Source organism: Lissotriton helveticus, chromosome 2_1, assembly GCF_964261635.1.
Source record: "Lissotriton helveticus chromosome 2_1, aLisHel1.1, whole genome shotgun sequence".
Classification (NCBI taxonomy): Eukaryota; Metazoa; Chordata; class Amphibia; order Caudata; family Salamandridae; genus Lissotriton; species Lissotriton helveticus.
The window spans coordinates 247,288,214-247,306,271 of NC_136059.1; the positions used below are offsets into that span (position 1 = coordinate 247,288,214).

The window sequence follows — 18,058 nt, forward strand, 5'->3', positions numbered from 1 at the left end:
GCAAGGGGCTTGTAAATCTGCCCCTCAGACTTTCAAGTGTTGCTGTACATAAAGCTAATTTATTAATTTTTATTAATTTTGTATTTTCATTTTTTGGCGGTAAATCTTTATTTTAGATTTATCCTAATATTTCAATGGTGAAGCACTTCTAGATGCAATTGTTATGATCATATTTACAAATTTGATGAGTTTACTCAACGTGTTGCTTAGTCAGAGGGGGCCATTCCTGTTTTAGGATGAACAGAATGGGCATATGGTAGGCAGAGGGTGGGATAGGGTAGTCAGGGTATGGTAGAGGTTAGGCAGAGCACAGCCATTGGTTAGTTTATTAGATATGCAAAAATATACAAAGCATTATCTGAATTTAGTCAAAACCATTTGTTGCGGGTTAACTGGAATTTCCACCACCCATTCATGCCAGTAAAGTCTATCTGGTGGAGTCCATCAGAGCATCACTATGTGCAATCAGTGGGCAGTAACAAGCGTTAGTTATACCCAACTCATTACTTTTAGCCGTTAAAAATAAGAACCAGCTCTGCTCAAGTGAAATCTTGTGATGTACAGACAGCACACATATCTTAGCTACGAGCACTTGATTCACTGAGCTACCTTACCAACTAGTCATGAAAGCCAGAAAAATAAGTGTATAACAAGAATGACTTGATCAATAACTAAAAACCCAGTTTGATGCATCAGTCCGTGGGAAAATCCCTTGCCCTCCAAATAACAGTTCACCTCACGTGGACCAGGCTGGAAGTCCTTGTAGGGGTTGAGCAACACTCGCAGATCATTGATTTGTAGCAAAAAGAGCTAAGAGGCTAAGTCATTGCCACAGCTGCCAGGCGCTATATAGAAATGCACAACATAATGATATAATGTAACAAGCGATAGCCATGCTATCTCGCTTTTTTACATGAAAGTAGGTTTACATGTAGAGCAAGAATAAATATGCAATATCGTATTTTTCTACATTTGGATTCATTTGCCTTGTGCATGGAAACGTAAGCAAATCACCCTTGTCCCGCTTGCATAGTGAGCCATGGATGCTCAGCCACTGCTTATTTTGCACACCCGCCCAATTTACTGAGGTGGGCATTCACTCACTCACTCTCATTGTAGAACATGTACTGGTGCGGCTTTGTAGACCCATTTGAGGTGCCCAGAGGGGGCCTATAGCACAAACCATAGGATCTACTGGATCCCTTCAGTGTCCCCATTCATAAAGGGAATGTAACCAGAGGTGTAAGTATTTGCCGGACTCTTTGTTTTGTGAGGTCATAGTTCTTACATACTTTGTCTTGTGAGGTCGTTGTCTCTGCACTCTTTGTTTTGGGAGGACATCTTTGTTTTTTAAGGTTATAATGGCTCGGCTTTACATGTTTACCTATTGGCCCATGTGTTCATGGTCATTTTTGGGCAAGGGCTAGAAAGTACTGTGGATTGCCATCAGATGTCCTTGCAGTTCACTATTTTAACTGAGACCCTCTCAACCCGGCCTCTGTTTTCTGCATCTATTTGCTTACAGTGTCACCAGTTGGTTTGAAGCGACCTTCTTAAAAATACCTCATAAAACAAATAAATATGAATGTGATTTTTGCTTTTGTGTCGATATAAAGGAACTATCACATTGCTGCAAGTACACTGCTAACAATACATGAATATATTTCTTTCAATCTATATCCTTATTTTTAAAACCTTGCATCCATTTTGCAATTTTTTGATCTCGCTGGGTCTACTTTAGATCTTTCGGAAAAGAACTTACATTAGTTCCTCAACTGTTGAGATTTGCTTGTGAAAGGTAAGTATGCCAAAGTTATTGTTCTGGTTGCAGTATTTACAGGCCCCTATGTTGTTGATTGCTCCTAAAGATTGATTTCTTGTATGTTAATCAAAGGCAGGTAGAGATCGTTCCCTGGAACAAACTGTACTGATGAGCCGAGGCCGGGACTCATAGTTGAAGCCTCCGCCTAATCAATAAAGTCACTGATCAACATCCCCATCATCCGTGTTGCCACTCAGTATGGGTCCCCTGATAAATAGCACATGCAAGGCACATCCATCCTCAGGGACTGGAGCATGGGTCAATAGTCAACACGCTGAAGAGAATGTTCCCATGTCTTAATTAGTTTGTTGTGGCTGTTAGTCCACTGAAACACAAATACTATAGTTAGTGTGAGCCAACATACCTGAAATAAAGGTTGCAATGATATTGCAACAATGGAGGCAGGACCTCTTTTCATCTCCTGTGCGAGCACAGTCAGTGTCGTACCATTTGTCCCTTCTCCATCAAGCCCCTATGAGTTGGCTTGCAGAGACTGGTCCCCTTCTGGCATGCCATCTTTGTTAAAGTATCACTTGTGTGATAAAATGGCAGACTGAAGGCACTCGCCAGGTCCCCTGTCAATTGCAAGTGTCATCCACCTTAGTTTTCACCATCATAGGTGATAAAGGAGCTTTGGGGGATCCAAAACTCTAGGCCCACCACTGAACCACTTTTGATAATTAAGGCAGAGAGAGATAGAAAACTGATATCCCATTCACAACAGTGTACAGTCATTCATTGCCATAGTTCCAGCTGACGACATGGCTATGCAGACATTAAAAAAAAGTTGCTTCCACTGGACTTGTACATCAGAGATGCAAAACTACTCTATTCCTCCACAAAGGGATATCTTTTTTTCTTAAAATAAAGTTTTCAGTACTCAGGTATTTGCAATAAACGCTACACGTCAACACTGTCTTTACTGTGATGAGCAAAACCAAGGTTTGAAGACATACTCTTAGGTTTAAGCTATATGTTGTTAAAAGGGGGGGGTCTCGGGCCTAAAATTCCCTCCAAAAAACAGCCATGCTTATCAGTGTGATCACATTGGTGTAGGTCGTGTTGTGCATTTAGACTCAGATTTTCAAAGCACTGCTACTGTGCTGGTGATGTCATTTCAAAAGTCACAATCTTTGATGGAATGAGTTCGGTGTGATTTTAATGTGATTCCTCTCTTACATTTCAAATTTAGAAAGTAACTGTTTTAGAAGAGGCGTGAAGGGGCATGTGAAACAGACAAGATCAGGTGCCTTCAGAGTGGTATGGCCGTAGGTGGAACATCTTAAACAGGCAAAATTCATTGTGATAGGGAAATTACTTATTGTTGCTTTGAAGGTCATGCGGAGGGCACATGAATTGTTCTTTGCTTGCAAATGGAGTTTAGATAGATTTGATACACTCTGGCATATACCGTAGTGCTTTAACATGGTGCTCAGATGATCGACAGGAGACTGCACATCGGAAGATGTCCTCTGCCCATGGCAGACATTGCTTGACCCACATATTACTCCGTGCACAAAGTATACTGAAGGGTCTTGTTTCTCGTTTGTAGGGAATGAGTTGCTGAACACCTGAATAACAGAATCAGAAAATGGAGTCTCTTTGATAAGCTAGGGAATAGAAATGTGTTGCAAGAAGAGATTTCACCACTGGCACACTTTGGGTGAACATGTCAGCAGGAAATGCAGGCAACAGCCATCTGTCATCCAATAAGACTTATGTGCTGTGGTATTGTAACTCCATCATCCAGGAAGCACTCCCGCCAATTTGTCTATGGGGCATAGTACGGTGCTCATCATGAATATATGTTAGAACATTTCAAATTGTTATTAAGAGCATCAGCAGTCCCACCTTTCTCAGTTGCATTAGCCGAATGTACATTTTTCAGCAACTGGAGGATTTAAGTTGTGCTCTACCCGAGACTAGGTACCTTACCATGTACTCATCCATCAGTAGGGGTACCAATAGTCCAACATTCCAACAGACCACAGCCTCCATTTGCAAGACTAGAGGTGTGTCTTCTACAGTTAGGATAAGGCTCTGTGATGTCCTCAACTTGCTCATCACTTATTAACCATGCCATGAGCATAATATCTGTCTTGATTTTAAACAAGTGGCAGCATAGGCCCTATGGCTACCATCTGCTTACATTTGTCAACTATGTTGAACTTTGTGAATGAAATGCTGATGTCATCATAATACTGTCACTTTAACCAATTGGATGGTAAAGATGAATGTCTCTCGGTGGCCTGTGTTGGTTCGAAGCTCAATGAAAAGTCATGTGTATTAATTTCCAAGGGGGACAGATGATTCTGAACAGATGTCATGAAATTCTCACTGATGTTGGCGTAATATTTTCAGACACATCTTAGAAGCCCAACTTAAATCAACTGGTTATTAAAAAAATGAAAATGCTGCAACAGAGGATGATCTGATTGCTGATGTCCTTAACAGTCCTTTGCAATGTACTGTCATTCATTCACAAGAAGAATGTGAGTACGGCCCAGCTCACAAAAGATTGGGTTTAATGTTTCCTGGATGGTAGTGTTATGAGTGCACAGCATAGATCATAATCGACTTGACATTTACAGTGGCCAGCAGCTGCAAGAACCAATACCCACCAGGGCAACATCATGGGGAGAACATTCATCTTCCAAACTCCCTTGGGTATGGGATGGATGGTAGACATGCCTCTCCACACTGAGACATTTCAATGACCAAAAATGACTGCCAAAAGAAGCACTAAAAGGCTCAATAATTGGAAAAGGCTGCACTGCACAAAAAACGTGCAATGCAGCCTAACACCCAAGACACAGTAGACAAAGAGTTTACAAACGAGAAAATGCTACGCGGCCCGCATATGGAAACATAGCCCATTGTCGGTCCCCCATATTAGATGCAACAGTGCCTTCTTCACTACTGCTACCGCCATTGTGGTCCTTTTCTTAGGATGGGAGTGTTGCAAGCCACCTTGCTAAAAGTATGAGCACAGAATCTAAATAATTGAATATTTAGGGCCAGATGTAGGTAGGCAAATACCGGTCGGTAACGGCCGATTTCGGCCGTTACCGACCGGTATTTGCAAATGGAGATGTAGGGGGCATTTTATTTACAGAATCTGTATATTTACCGATTCGGTAAATTAACAGAATCGGTAAAATACCGAATCGGTAAATCTACCGATTCTGTAAATCAATATGTAGGTGGCACTTCAAACAGTGCCACAGGCCCTTTAGGAGTCGGTATTTACCACCCAATACTATTGGGTGGTAAAATATCGAATTCCAGTGTACATGCACATCTGTACACTTATGCCCTTAGGGCATGTCTGTGTGCCACATGGCACACAAGCCTGCAATTGGGGTGCTACAGGGTGTCAAAGTGACACCCCGTTCCCCCTGCCAGGATTCGGTATTTACCGATTCGGTAAATACCGAATCGGTATTTCCCATTGATTCCTAAGGGCTTCAAGGCCCATAGGAATCAATGGGAAATACCGATTCGGTATTTACCGATTCGGTAAATACCGAATCTTACAGAATCGGTAATTGTAATTAGGCAGGACCTCTTTTCATCTCCTGTGCGAGCACAGTCAGTGTCGTACCATTTGTCCCTTCTCCATCAAGCCCCTATGAGTTGGCTTGCAGAGACTGGTCCCCTTCTGGCATGCCATCTTTGTTAAAGTATCACTTGTGTGATAAAATGGCAGACTGAAGGCACTCGCCAGGTCCCCTGTCAATTGCAAGTGTCATCCACCTTAGTTTTCACCATCATAGGTGATAAAGGAGCTTTGGGGGATCCAAAACTCTAGGCCCACCACTGAACCACTTTTGATAATTAAGGCAGAGAGAGATAGAAAACTGATATCCCATTCACAACAGTGTACAGTCATTCATTGCCATAGTTCCAGCTGACGACATGGCTATGCAGACATTAAAAAAAAGTTGCTTCCACTGGACTTGTACATCAGAGATGCAAAACTACTCTATTCCTCCACAAAGGGATATCTTTTTTTCTTAAAATAAAGTTTTCAGTACTCAGGTATTTGCAATAAACGCTACACGTCAACACTGTCTTTACTGTGATGAGCAAAACCAAGGTTTGAAGACATACTCTTAGGTTTAAGCTATATGTTGTTAAAAGGGGGGGGTCTCGGGCCTAAAATTCCCTCCAAAAAACAGCCATGCTTATCAGTGTGATCACATTGGTGTAGGTCGTGTTGTGCATTTAGACTCAGATTTTCAAAGCACTGCTACTGTGCTGGTGATGTCATTTCAAAAGTCACAATCTTTGATGGAATGAGTTCGGTGTGATTTTAATGTGATTCCTCTCTTACATTTCAAATTTAGAAAGTAACTGTTTTAGAAGAGGCGTGAAGGGGCATGTGAAACAGACAAGATCAGGTGCCTTCAGAGTGGTATGGCCGTAGGTGGAACATCTTAAACAGGCAAAATTCATTGTGATAGGGAAATTACTTATTGTTGCTTTGAAGGTCATGCGGAGGGCACAGGAATTGTTCTTTGCTTGCAAATGGAGTTTAGATAGATTTGATACACTCTGGCATATACCGTAGTGCTTTAACATGGTGCTCAGATGATCGACAGGAGACTGCACATCGGAAGATGTCCTCTGCCCATGGCAGACATTGCTTGACCCACATATTACTCCGTGCACAAAGTATACTGAAGGGTCTTGTTTCTCGTTTGTAGGGAATGAGTTGCTGAACACCTGAATAACAGAATCAGAAAATGGAGTCTCTTTGATAAGCTAGGGAATAGAAATGTGTTGCAAGAAGAGATTTCACCACTGGCACACTTTGGGTGAACATGTCAGCAGGAAATGCAGGCAACAGCCATCTGTCATCCAATAAGACTTATGTGCTGTGGTATTGTAACTCCATCATCCAGGAAGCACTCCCGCCAATTTGTCTATGGGGCATAGTACGGTGCTCATCATGAATATATGTTAGAACATTTCAAATTGTTATTAAGAGCATCAGCAGTCCCACCTTTCTCAGTTGCATTAGCCGAATGTACATTTTTCAGCAACTGGAGGATTTAAGTTGTGCTCTACCCGAGACTAGGTACCTTACCATGTACTCATCCATCAGTAGGGGTACCAATAGTCCAACATTCCAACAGACCACAGCCTCCATTTGCAAGACTAGAGGTGTGTCTTCTACAGTTAGGATAAGGCTCTGTGATGTCCTCAACTTGCTCATCACTTATTAACCATGCCATGAGCATAATATCTGTCTTGATTTTAAACAAGTGGCAGCATAGGCCCTATGGCTACCATCTGCTTACATTTGTCAACTATGTTGAACTTTGTGAATGAAATGCTGATGTCATCATAATACTGTCACTTTAACCAATTGGATGGTAAAGATGAATGTCTCTCGGTGGCCTGTGTTGGTTCGAAGCTCAATGAAAAGTCATGTGTATTAATTTCCAAGGGGGACAGATGATTCTGAACAGATGTCATGAAATTCTCACTGATGTTGGCGTAATATTTTCAGACACATCTTAGAAGCCCAACTTAAATCAACTGGTTATTAAAAAAATGAAAATGCTGCAACAGAGGATGATCTGATTGCTGATGTCCTTAACAGTCCTTTGCAATGTACTGTCATTCATTCACAAGAAGAATGTGAGTACGGCCCAGCTCACAAAAGATTGGGTTTAATGTTTCCTGGATGGTAGTGTTATGAGTGCACAGCATAGATCATAATCGACTTGACATTTACAGTGGCCAGCAGCTGCAAGAACCAATACCCACCAGGGCAACATCATGGGGAGAACATTCATCTTCCAAACTCCCTTGGGTATGGGATGGATGGTAGACATGCCTCTCCACACTGAGACATTTCAATGACCAAAAATGACTGCCAAAAGAAGCACTAAAAGGCTCAATAATTGGAAAAGGCTGCACTGCACAAAAAACGTGCAATGCAGCCTAACACCCAAGACACAGTAGACAAAGAGTTTACAAACGAGAAAATGCTACGCGGCCCGCATATGGAAACATAGCCCATTGTCGGTCCCCCATATTAGATGCAACAGTGCCTTCTTCACTACTGCTACCGCCATTGTGGTCCTTTTCTTAGGATGGGAGTGTTGCAAGCCACCTTGCTAAAAGTATGAGCACAGAATCTAAATAATTGAATATTTAGGGCCAGATGTAGGTAGGCAAATACCGGTCGGTAACGGCCGATTTCGGCCGTTACCGACCGGTATTTGCAAATGGAGATGTAGGGGGCATTTTATTTACAGAATCTGTATATTTACCGATTCGGTAAATTAACAGAATCGGTAAAATACCGAATCGGTAAATCTACCGATTCTGTAAATCAATATGTAGGTGGCACTTCAAACAGTGCCACAGGCCCTTTAGGAGTCGGTATTTACCACCCAATACTATTGGGTGGTAAAATATCGAATTCCAGTGTACATGCACATCTGTACACTTATGCCCTTAGGGCATGTCTGTGTGCCACATGGCACACAAGCCTGCAATTGGGGTGCTACAGGGTGTCAAAGTGACACCCCGTTCCCCCTGCCAGGATTCGGTATTTACCGATTCGGTAAATACCGAATCGGTATTTCCCATTGATTCCTAAGGGCTTCAAGGCCCATAGGAATCAATGGGAAATACCGATTCGGTATTTACCGATTCGGTAAATACCGAATCTTACAGAATCGGTAATTGTAAAAGAAAAATTACCTACATCTGCCTACTTCCAATTTACCTACTCTTAAATACCGAATCGGTATGATTCGGTATTTAAGAGTAGGTAAATCGGAATTACCTACATCTGGCCCTTAGTGAAGATTACTGACAGCCAACTCACCTTTAAATTCGTGAATCAGATTTGACATCTTCCCCTCTCCACATCAATCGGGTTACTGCTGGGTTCGGACATAACTGGTCAATTTTTGGCAAACCTTTAGGTAAATAAAAAAAAAAAAACGATTTCCTATGAATGCTGGAAGGTAGGCTATTGAGTCTAATCGTATTTGTTTATATATCCTGGCCAGACACCATGAGCACCCCTGCTCGGTTTCTTGGAGCAACTCTTATTAGTGGTGCCGGTCTGGACGAGCCAGGCAGCTAGACTTCCCTCAATACTTTCACATTAGTTTAACTACTTGGTCAAAGCACTTTGCATGGGATTAGGGGTACGCTTTTGTTAACATGATATAACAAGGGTGAAGTACAAAGGGGTGTCTTGTTACGGGTCTCAGGTAATACTAGAGAAACTGGAGAGGCGGTGGTAACAGAAGCCTCCTGGCAGCCTCGTTTCTGTACTGAGCCCTCCATTCATTCATTCATTCTATACTTTACTTTTTTGGGATTTTTAATCACAATTTTGCTCCCTTCCTCCACTTAAACACTAGGCATGCAGGCAACCCAATAAAAGCGTAATGCCCTCCAGTACTTAAGCATGCCCTGAAATCTAAATCCCTTCCCTTTCTGATATTTTCTGCTAATTCAGTGCAGTTGTCAGCTGTCATGAATGTGAGTCCCCTAGAAGTGGCTTGCATTCCTAGTTGGCCAGTAGTCAATGAATTTAGGCACATTGATTGCTTGTCCCACAGTGTGCTATTTACACCATATTGATCACACGCTGACAGACCCCATCTGTTCTCCTCTAATGTGTACGTTCAGGAACAGGATTACAACCATTGTAGTTTACAGTGCCCAAAGGCATGATTGGAAATCAGGTTATAGGATCTATACTGCTGTCAAAATGTGACATGTTAGTAGAAATCCAGCCGCCTCTCCTAACAATACCATACATAGAAAACCTTGGTCTCTGTCTGCCTCCATCAGGACTTTTAAAGGCTGTCCCACTGTTAGGACATGCAATACAGGAACCCTATGTGAAGGGTCCGGAGACCTGGTAGGTATTGTGTGGTTACTGCTTGCTAAGTCAGTGTGTACCAAATCATGTAAGAAAGAAAAATTTCTTTCTAGAGTCCCCTCACTCACCGGGGTTGCCCCACGGTGACATGCTTCATCATTGGGGCCATCCCAGTTCTCTACGAAAAGGGGCGTGCTGCGACAAGGCGACTACGCTGGAGCACTGGTTTTGTGAGATGACTATGTGTGGTGCAAGTGTGGTGATGGTGGAGTGGGTGTGAAATTAAAAATACCCCCCCCCCTTTTTAAATTTTTTATACCACACTAGGAGCAAAATAAATTGTTGAGGCCCACTAGCACGGTATTTTTAATTTCACACCCACTCCACCATCACCACACTTGCACCACACATAGTCATCTCACAAAACCAGTGCTCCAGCGTAGTCGCCTTGTCGCAGCACGCCCCTTTTCGTAGAGAACTGGGATGGCCCCAATGATGAAGCATGTCACCGTGGGGCAACCCCGGTGAGTGAGGGGACTCTAGAAAGAAATTTTTCTTTCTTACATGATTTGGTACACACTGACTTAGTAAGCAGTAACCACACAATACCTACCAGGTCTCCGGACCCTTCACATAGGGTTCCTGTATTGCATATACTGACTGGAGGCCGACCTGGTTTGGTTTAACCTCCTTCTCCCTCTATTTTTTGTTTATCCACTGTTAGGACAGTCATAGGCTGACCATGATGTCACAGATGTTTAATTTGTAGTGACAATGGTGTTTGCAACCACCTCGTTTGTCCTGGTGGAGCTAAAGTTATTTAGACTTTGTTCCACTGTGTCAGGGACATACCTCGACACACATCCATACTGTTGCGGCAAAGATGTTGAGCACTAAAGTGGAAGCCTGTTGGTGTCCCTGCGTATTCGGCCTCGCAAGTCCGCTTAAGAGGCTGTAGTTGTAAGTCTGGCTTTAGTCCTGTGGCATGGTCTCCTTTCAAAAGACAAGCTGTGTGTGACATCCTATAATAGTATAGCCATCTGCCTTGGGCTGTACCTTTGTTAGAGGCTATCTGCCCGAGTTTGGGGTATGAGTGACAAGGGAGGGCCTATCAAGAGGGAGAGGGCTTTAACAACCCATATAGCCCAAGGAAGAAGAGCTATGAGCTGTCAGAGCAATCCACTTGTTGAGGAAACGATGCTCTAAGTCTGACAGAGAGAAAAAGAAGGTAAAACATTGAAAGTTTGGAGCAGCAAGCCCACACCACCCATTACTGGACTTCTGTTGCTTTGCTGTCGTCAACAGAGCACCCAAAAAGGCCTAGCTTCAAATACCGTATGCCTTATTACAGTCTTGTTCCCTGGATCTAGGGGCCGCCAAACAGGTTTCCAATACTACAAAGGCTTCACGATTTTCACAGAAATCCTTGGCGGGTATGTTAGACATGGACATACCTAATACTCTAGAATGTTGACATGCCCTAAGTCAACTGCCCTTGTGTTCTACAGGTAATTGATGTAACAAGAGTGCCATAGCATGGAGAATGACGATACGGCCACCCTACTCCTCAGATGGGTAGAATTTGGTGAAATGGGTCCCTCACCTTACACCTGCTCCCCCACTGATGGCTGAAAACACGTCCACTCGCTAAAGCTTTCACTGATCACTATTATATGATTATAAGTGGTGTGTTTTACCTGCACCTGGAGGAAATTAAGACCGTTCAGGAGAACAAGTGAAAAATGTGAAGGGAAATTTTGCCGAAAGTAAATGCTACAAAAATGTACAAACTGTGTCTGGGTCCTCCAGGGAAGCAGGGTAGCCATCGGCAGGCTTTACTGCCCTTGGTGCGACGCCATTTTTGTTGTGTCCTCCCCCCACATATTGTGTCATATTTTAGGGACGGTGTGTCACTCCCTTCAGAGTGGTGGCTGCCTGATATTGCCTTGGTGTATGTACTACATGCTGTGGTCGGGGGAGTGGCAGGGCAAGGGAGAGGGGCATTTATATATAGACTTTGTGACGCTGCTGAGGGGCTTCACCAACCACTGGGTAGGAGGGCCCTTACTGCCAAAAGTCTAAAAATAACAACTATTTGCAGACTGCAGCCTCTGTGGAAAAAGGCATTAAGGAGCCTGCTACATCCCTTATACACTGCAAATAATTAACAAGAGCAACAATCAAACACTGATGTACCCAGCAGACGAAAATGGGAGCAATTAAGCAGCCAGATGTCTGCTTTTTATGGAAGGTAAAAACACAGGGCGGGCGCAGAACAAACGCGGCCTTTGCAGCCTTGTGGGTGCGTCAAAAAAAGCCAGCAGCTGCTAACAACTGCTGCCTGCCTCCTCGCTGCCTGTCAAGCAGCGGGAGTCGCAGACTCGGCACATTTCCTGTTCCCAAGGTCCGGGCACGGAAGGAGGAGATCGAATGTCCCCCCCCCCCCCCGGGTTTCCATTTTGTCTGCTGCCCCCGCTCACTGCACGTTCATTAACGATTTCTTTTATGCAGTCCGTTTCCTACCTGGGCCTGGTATGCCTACCCCGTTCCAGACAAATCGAAAGAAGGCAGTTGATGAATATTTTAGTTTATTGCCAGCAGTTCCTGGAAATAGAGAGATCATGCCAGTGGTAGGGTGACCAGATGGCTCCATGCAACGGGTCAAACGACCACTTTGTCATTTTAGACTTTCATATCAGGGCATTCTGGGAGTTGTAGTCTTGGTTCATTTTAATTGAGGCAATTTGACCAACACACCGATAATAGTTTAAGCACAACAGAAAATAGGTATTAAGTTTACGGGTTTTCATGGGCGCTGAAACAGTATTAACGTGGATGTCTAGATAGGTTCCTGATTGCTGGTGCAGGCAGGGAGGGGGGACCCAACAGAACCCCTCAATTAAATGTGCCCAAAACACATCAAACATATAAAACACAAAGTCCTGCGCACTCAAAATAAGTGTACAACCTAGTATGCCACTTGTATGCAGTTGAATAGAAAAATGTCCAACGTCGAGTCTTGTATTTTCATATATATCTCCTTTTATTTGCTCATCACACCAATGGTAATGTACAGCCAGCCGACACGTGTTTCGTTGTAGGTCTGTACATGCACAGATGCTACAACTCTTCAGGGCTCAATGGCTGGATCCTCAATATTAAGGCCCAAGTCCGGTGATAATTCCAACCCGGATTGAATCGGTATATGGATTTCCGATATACAGTATATATGTAGTTGTCGAAGACGCCAGAAATCAATGTAAATGGGAAAGTCATTGTTCCAAATCTTGTGGATAATATCATATATGACGAATACACGGGTACGTGTGGTGTCCTTCGCTGGGCAGAATCCCCCTCGCTAGACTGGCGTCTGAAACACCGATGATAGTTAAAAGCAAAGTTCAGGAATGGAGAAGTGCTGTCCCTGTGCATCGAGCCATCTGGTCATCTTTGTTTGGTGGGGGGGGCACATAGGTACCCATGAACTGTGAGCACCTACACTTTTATATTTCCATTTCAAACACTGTCATGAGAGGTCTGTCATGTATAGTATATACCAGGGTTCTCGAAAAAAAATACCTTACAAAATCTCGGTGTTTTCTACAAGAGTTTTGCTCCTTTTTAGTCCGGTTTCTTCGGCACTAAGTTTGCTCAGAGAAAGGGAGAACCTTTGAGCAGGTTAAGGGTTGAAGTTCATGCCCACTCATCCCTGGCGTCTCTGCCCAAGTGAGCCCCAACTCCCTCCCATGTGTGACCTGGCAATAATTGGATTGGACAATTGCCCTCTGGGAACCGCGCTGAGGTCACTCACCCGCCCCCACAGGTCAGTGAACAGCCCCTCGGACGCCAACGATTTTTGAGGTGAATGTGAGGGGAGCGCCTCTAACCCTATTACAGAGAGCCCCGCCCACCGTCCACGCCCTCTGCTATTGGTCATCCATTTCTGGTCCGGATGGAGGACTGGGTGGCCGCGAGGCGCGCTAATTACACGTACGGAGACTGCATGGAAGCTGCTTTACTGGAGGGGCGTTCCTGGGGGAGCATGTGTCCGGAAAGAAATACAATCAATACATACCGCTCCGCTCCGTAAAGCCAGCAGTGCGTACGAATGCAGCCAATGCGGTGCCCAGGCTGATGCACCCTGAGCACAATGGATTCATTGTACGCCTCCGACAAGCACAATCAGCCCTGTTACACACGGCGGGAAAATACAACAAATGCATTTTGCACCGGTATTGTTGCTTGTATAGTAAGTAAAACCGACTTGCTCCTAGGTTTTGCACCATGCATGGAATACATTGCATTTTCACAATTTTTTCTGTATTGCAATTTTCACTTGTTTCTAAAGTGAAAGATGGGTGCAAACGCTCTTTTGAGAAAAAAAAACTATTAATAGACACAACATTAAAACTCAATTCTATATGTGAAATTAAATTATTTTTAGCTATAACATTTTCATATATTTTGCAGGTGTTTCGCGATCTATTTCTTCACATTTTTGCCTTGGTGCAAAACAAAAAAAATCCTCATGTAATATGGTCTGGAGCAAAACTATTAGGCCCTAATCTCTATTGGTCAGGAAGGAAAATGGTCCGAAATGTCATTGGTGATGTCAGGACCCTGTTGTGAAAAGTTGTGCTCAAGCACAGGCCTTCTTAGTAATATGACATCTGCAATAAGATGAAGTGAGTCTGAGAAATCAAGACCACAAGATTGAAGCTCTATGTCAGCATAGCATCGTAGTTCATACAAAAGACATTTTTGGTGCTCAATATTCTGTTTTCCCTCTGGACTCAAAGCGTTGTTTGATAAGGTACACAGACCGCCACCACCTGCTAATGCTTCTTCCTCTAGTCCCACTACAATATTTTTGTAGTGAATGGAATACATTAGCCCCATGAGCTAGGGCAACTTATAGTTATTTCTTTTTTTCTTGGATGTAGTTAATTCCAAGGACTCGTTTTTAATGTCTTCCCGTTCGAGCAGGTGAGATGAATAGTGTTTTTCGAAGGCATAACCAGGTAAGTGTTATGACTCACCTCCCATTGGTCTAATAAGGAACCAGAGCTTGTACAGCTGACCCCGGCATCTCACACTTTACATGACTTTGAAGCGATCAAGAAGGTAGGTTGCCCTAACTCATAACCACACCAGAAAGTTCAGTTCAAAGGAAACCGAGAAGGAGGCAGCAAACTTTAGGAAGAGCCAACAAACCTCCATGGTCAAGGAGTGTCAGCGGGGGACTGTCTGAACTAAAATGTTTGCCATCCCGGTTGACATGGAGGAAACTGGGGTCGCTGTCAAAGGAAATTGGCCGACGAGCTGACTGTGGTGTTGAAAGCCACAAGAATGACCGTAGGAAATCTTGGGAGGGTGCAAGGGATGTCTCTGCGAGTTGCACCGTGCGCCATACAATAATGGACCCTCATATGCACGGGCATCTCTGTTTAGGAGTTTGGCAGCTGCTGTGTGTATGTAGCCTATTGGAGTCATATTTAAGCTGCCGACATTGGCATAATGCAAAAAAAAAAAACGGATCAAGATAATGAGCTGTTTAGAAAGGAGTCTTTATATACGCGTGAGGGGAAATAAGCTTGTGCGTAGTTTAGGGATTCAGTCGGTCTTGGCCCGCTCAACATCAAAATGGGCCCCTGACAAAAGCTACTGCTTCTGCAGATGTTGTAATCCTCTGGGCAGCGTACTCTGCATAGGTGAGCGTAGCCATTGAATTGGAAGACTCTATTGGGAGAAAATGTTAACATGTAACACTGAAACTTCCATAGACCGAGACAAGTCTAATAATCTGCAGAAAATGACACATCACATCTATGCTGTGGCCAAAGTGTTCAGCTTGAGTCCAGAGAAATATGGTAACTGGTGGGTGTGTAGCAAATCCATTGGAATAAGGACAAGCTTTGGACCAGCAAGCAGGTAGCAAACCTTTCGATTGACGGTGTAGAAATTGTGGATTGAGTGAAACTATTGATTTAAGAATAACGTGTTTCTCTTGGTGGACTGTATATGGGTAACTAGTTATTTCTAATACTCAAGCCTTTCTGGTGGCCAAGAACACTTGGAAAAGAAGGACAGCTGTTGGAATAATTGGCTGCTCGTACAATGCAAGCAACTTGGCCATGCTTTAAAGATTTTAACACATAAAAAGACACACCTGATAGAATTGTAAGACAATTTTTAAAAACACATGCGCATTTGTACACTGAAAAGTGTGGTACAAGTTTGTGGCGGTGTATTTAAACACATTGTGCCCAGTGCTACTGGACTATTGCACACACCTTTGAGGACACAATTGTTTGTGCAGGAAGGCCTGCACGAGCAAGGAGCCATGACTGCTTGCTTCTGCTGTCTAGAGGAGTGATTTGAGATATAGCTTGTGCCACGCACCTCCATCCAACAAAGGTGGGATCACTTAGGTGGTTTAAGAAAAAGAATTGTTGGAGCTTCTGTTGCGTTTTTCTTGATGTCAGATATACTATTGCCCTTGTGGGAGCCACAAATTACATGATACTTTCCCTGTGTAATTGCGGACTACCCCCCACAATGAATGTTGTGGTGTAACTTTACATTGGCCAAACTTATTACTGTAGGTTTTTTCAGCTCAGACTACTATGCTAAACTGTGCAGGATGCAAGTAAATTGTTAAAACTTAGCATACATTTTTTTTGTACACAGTTCTTTCCTCCTAGCGTCATTTTAGGTGTTACCTAAAGACAGCTTTTGCATGTCCTAAAAAAAAACAAATCTTGAATACAAAATATACATATGTGTATAGACTCAGAGAGGGGCTTTGAATAATCCCTCTTCAGCCATTTTACTGATTAGCTGTTCAACTCCTTCTGCCCACCACACCAAAGCCTACAGCATGGGGCAGTGAGTCAGCCCACTTTCTTGCACTGTGATTGACAGAATTGTTTTCTGAGCACATGCGCACATCCACCCTTCTTGTATATCCAAACTATGTCTTCCGAATTCTGTGATTCAAAGCTAATAGGCTATTTTCTTTGTAGCAATAGGAACCATAATTTCCTAAATGTGCATTCAAACTAAAGAAGATTTCTATTCGTGCCATAAGTACACCTATCTGCTAGAAAGCTCCCGTACTTTTCAAGTATATGGTTGCCACGTTCAGAAAGGGGGGTGTATTTTCTTATTTTCGTGCGGTATTCTCTTGCAATAAAAGGTAATAACATGAAACATTGCACCAGCAATTGGCTTTGCCCCTGCTGTTATAATATGAGTTGTGTACAGCTGCAGTACACCAACATAGGCGAATGTGCTCTCTATGCCATAAAGAAAGCAAAATGATGTAGTCAATACCATAGCATTGCAGCCTACTGGTCATGGCCATGCTTGCCATTAGATGGCACTCTTTGACCCATTGTCTTTCTCTTTGACCTGTCTGTCTATAAACACTGTCTCTCTCTGCAAATACATCTCTTTCCCTGTGCCCCATGTCTGTTGTGCTCCACATCGCTCTGCCCAGTTCTTTCTTGGTTCTCTGAATCTCTGTGTATGCATGTCAGTACATTTGTGTAGCCCTCTCGGTCCTTACTTGTTACACAATGCTATTCAACTAGTGTACTTAACACAGCCAACACCAGACAAACAGAACTGTTGCCAAATATTTCCTGTAGTACAGCACCTTTGAGTAGGCCCTGGGGTTGGATGGTGTGGGGCAGAGGGGGAGTGAATTGCAATACTTTGAACCTATGAGTACTAATGATTTACCTCTCAACTCCTGTCCTTTGAACCCTATGCTGTCACTCTGGGATCTGACTCCGCCCACCCTCGTCCTCTCGTCGTGCTTCATCCCTTCTCGGCACATTTGTGCTCCATGCCCTTGTTATAATTTCATCACTTCTCTCTCTGCACGCCTCATCGTCACTATATCATTCTAGTGACTGTCCACCTTTCTTAGCATGCATCATCCCAGTTTACCATATCCAGGGTCACTGGAATTATGCGGCAGGAGAGGGACCAATTATGCGGCAGGGTTGAGTAAATTATGCGGCAAGAAAAGCCAAATTATGCGATGTAATGCGGCATATTTTTTTTAAGTATTAATGATTTTGTACTTTTTACACTTGTTAAAACTTTACAGACATTGGGTGAACATCAGAAGTACCAGTTTAATACCCCAATATAGCAATAAGCAACAGAAAAGTGACAAGTCAACATTTGCAAAAGGCTTTCCACTGCGAAGCAACACATGCCACTGCGTTGTTAGTAACTTTTGAACCGTTTGATCTAGAAACAACATTTTTGTTTTGTTAAAATCTGCTCATTATGCAGTAGATGATGGTCTATGTGGCACATACGGCAAATCTATAATATTGTGAAAATAGCAGTGGCAG

General features: G+C 43.3%; 1 protein-coding gene across 3 annotated transcripts in view; it reads left to right on the top strand.

Annotated features, from left to right (window-relative positions):
• ARK2C (arkadia (RNF111) C-terminal like ring finger ubiquitin ligase 2C) overlaps positions 1 to 18,058 on the top strand; it is a 196,733-nt gene that overhangs the window by 83,002 nt on the left and 95,673 nt on the right. The window contains exon 1 of one of the 3 annotated variants that reach the window (XM_078674760.1): positions 13,782 to 13,935. The exons of 1 other annotated variant lie outside the window; for it this stretch is intronic. In XM_078674760.1, coding sequence (XP_078530886.1) covers positions 13,821 to 13,935 — 115 coding nt within the window. In that variant the 5' untranslated portion in view covers positions 13,782 to 13,820. Of the gene's footprint in view, positions 1 to 13,781; positions 13,936 to 18,058 lie in introns of those variants that run through there. One more of the 3 variants, XM_078674762.1, reaches the window with a different exon arrangement.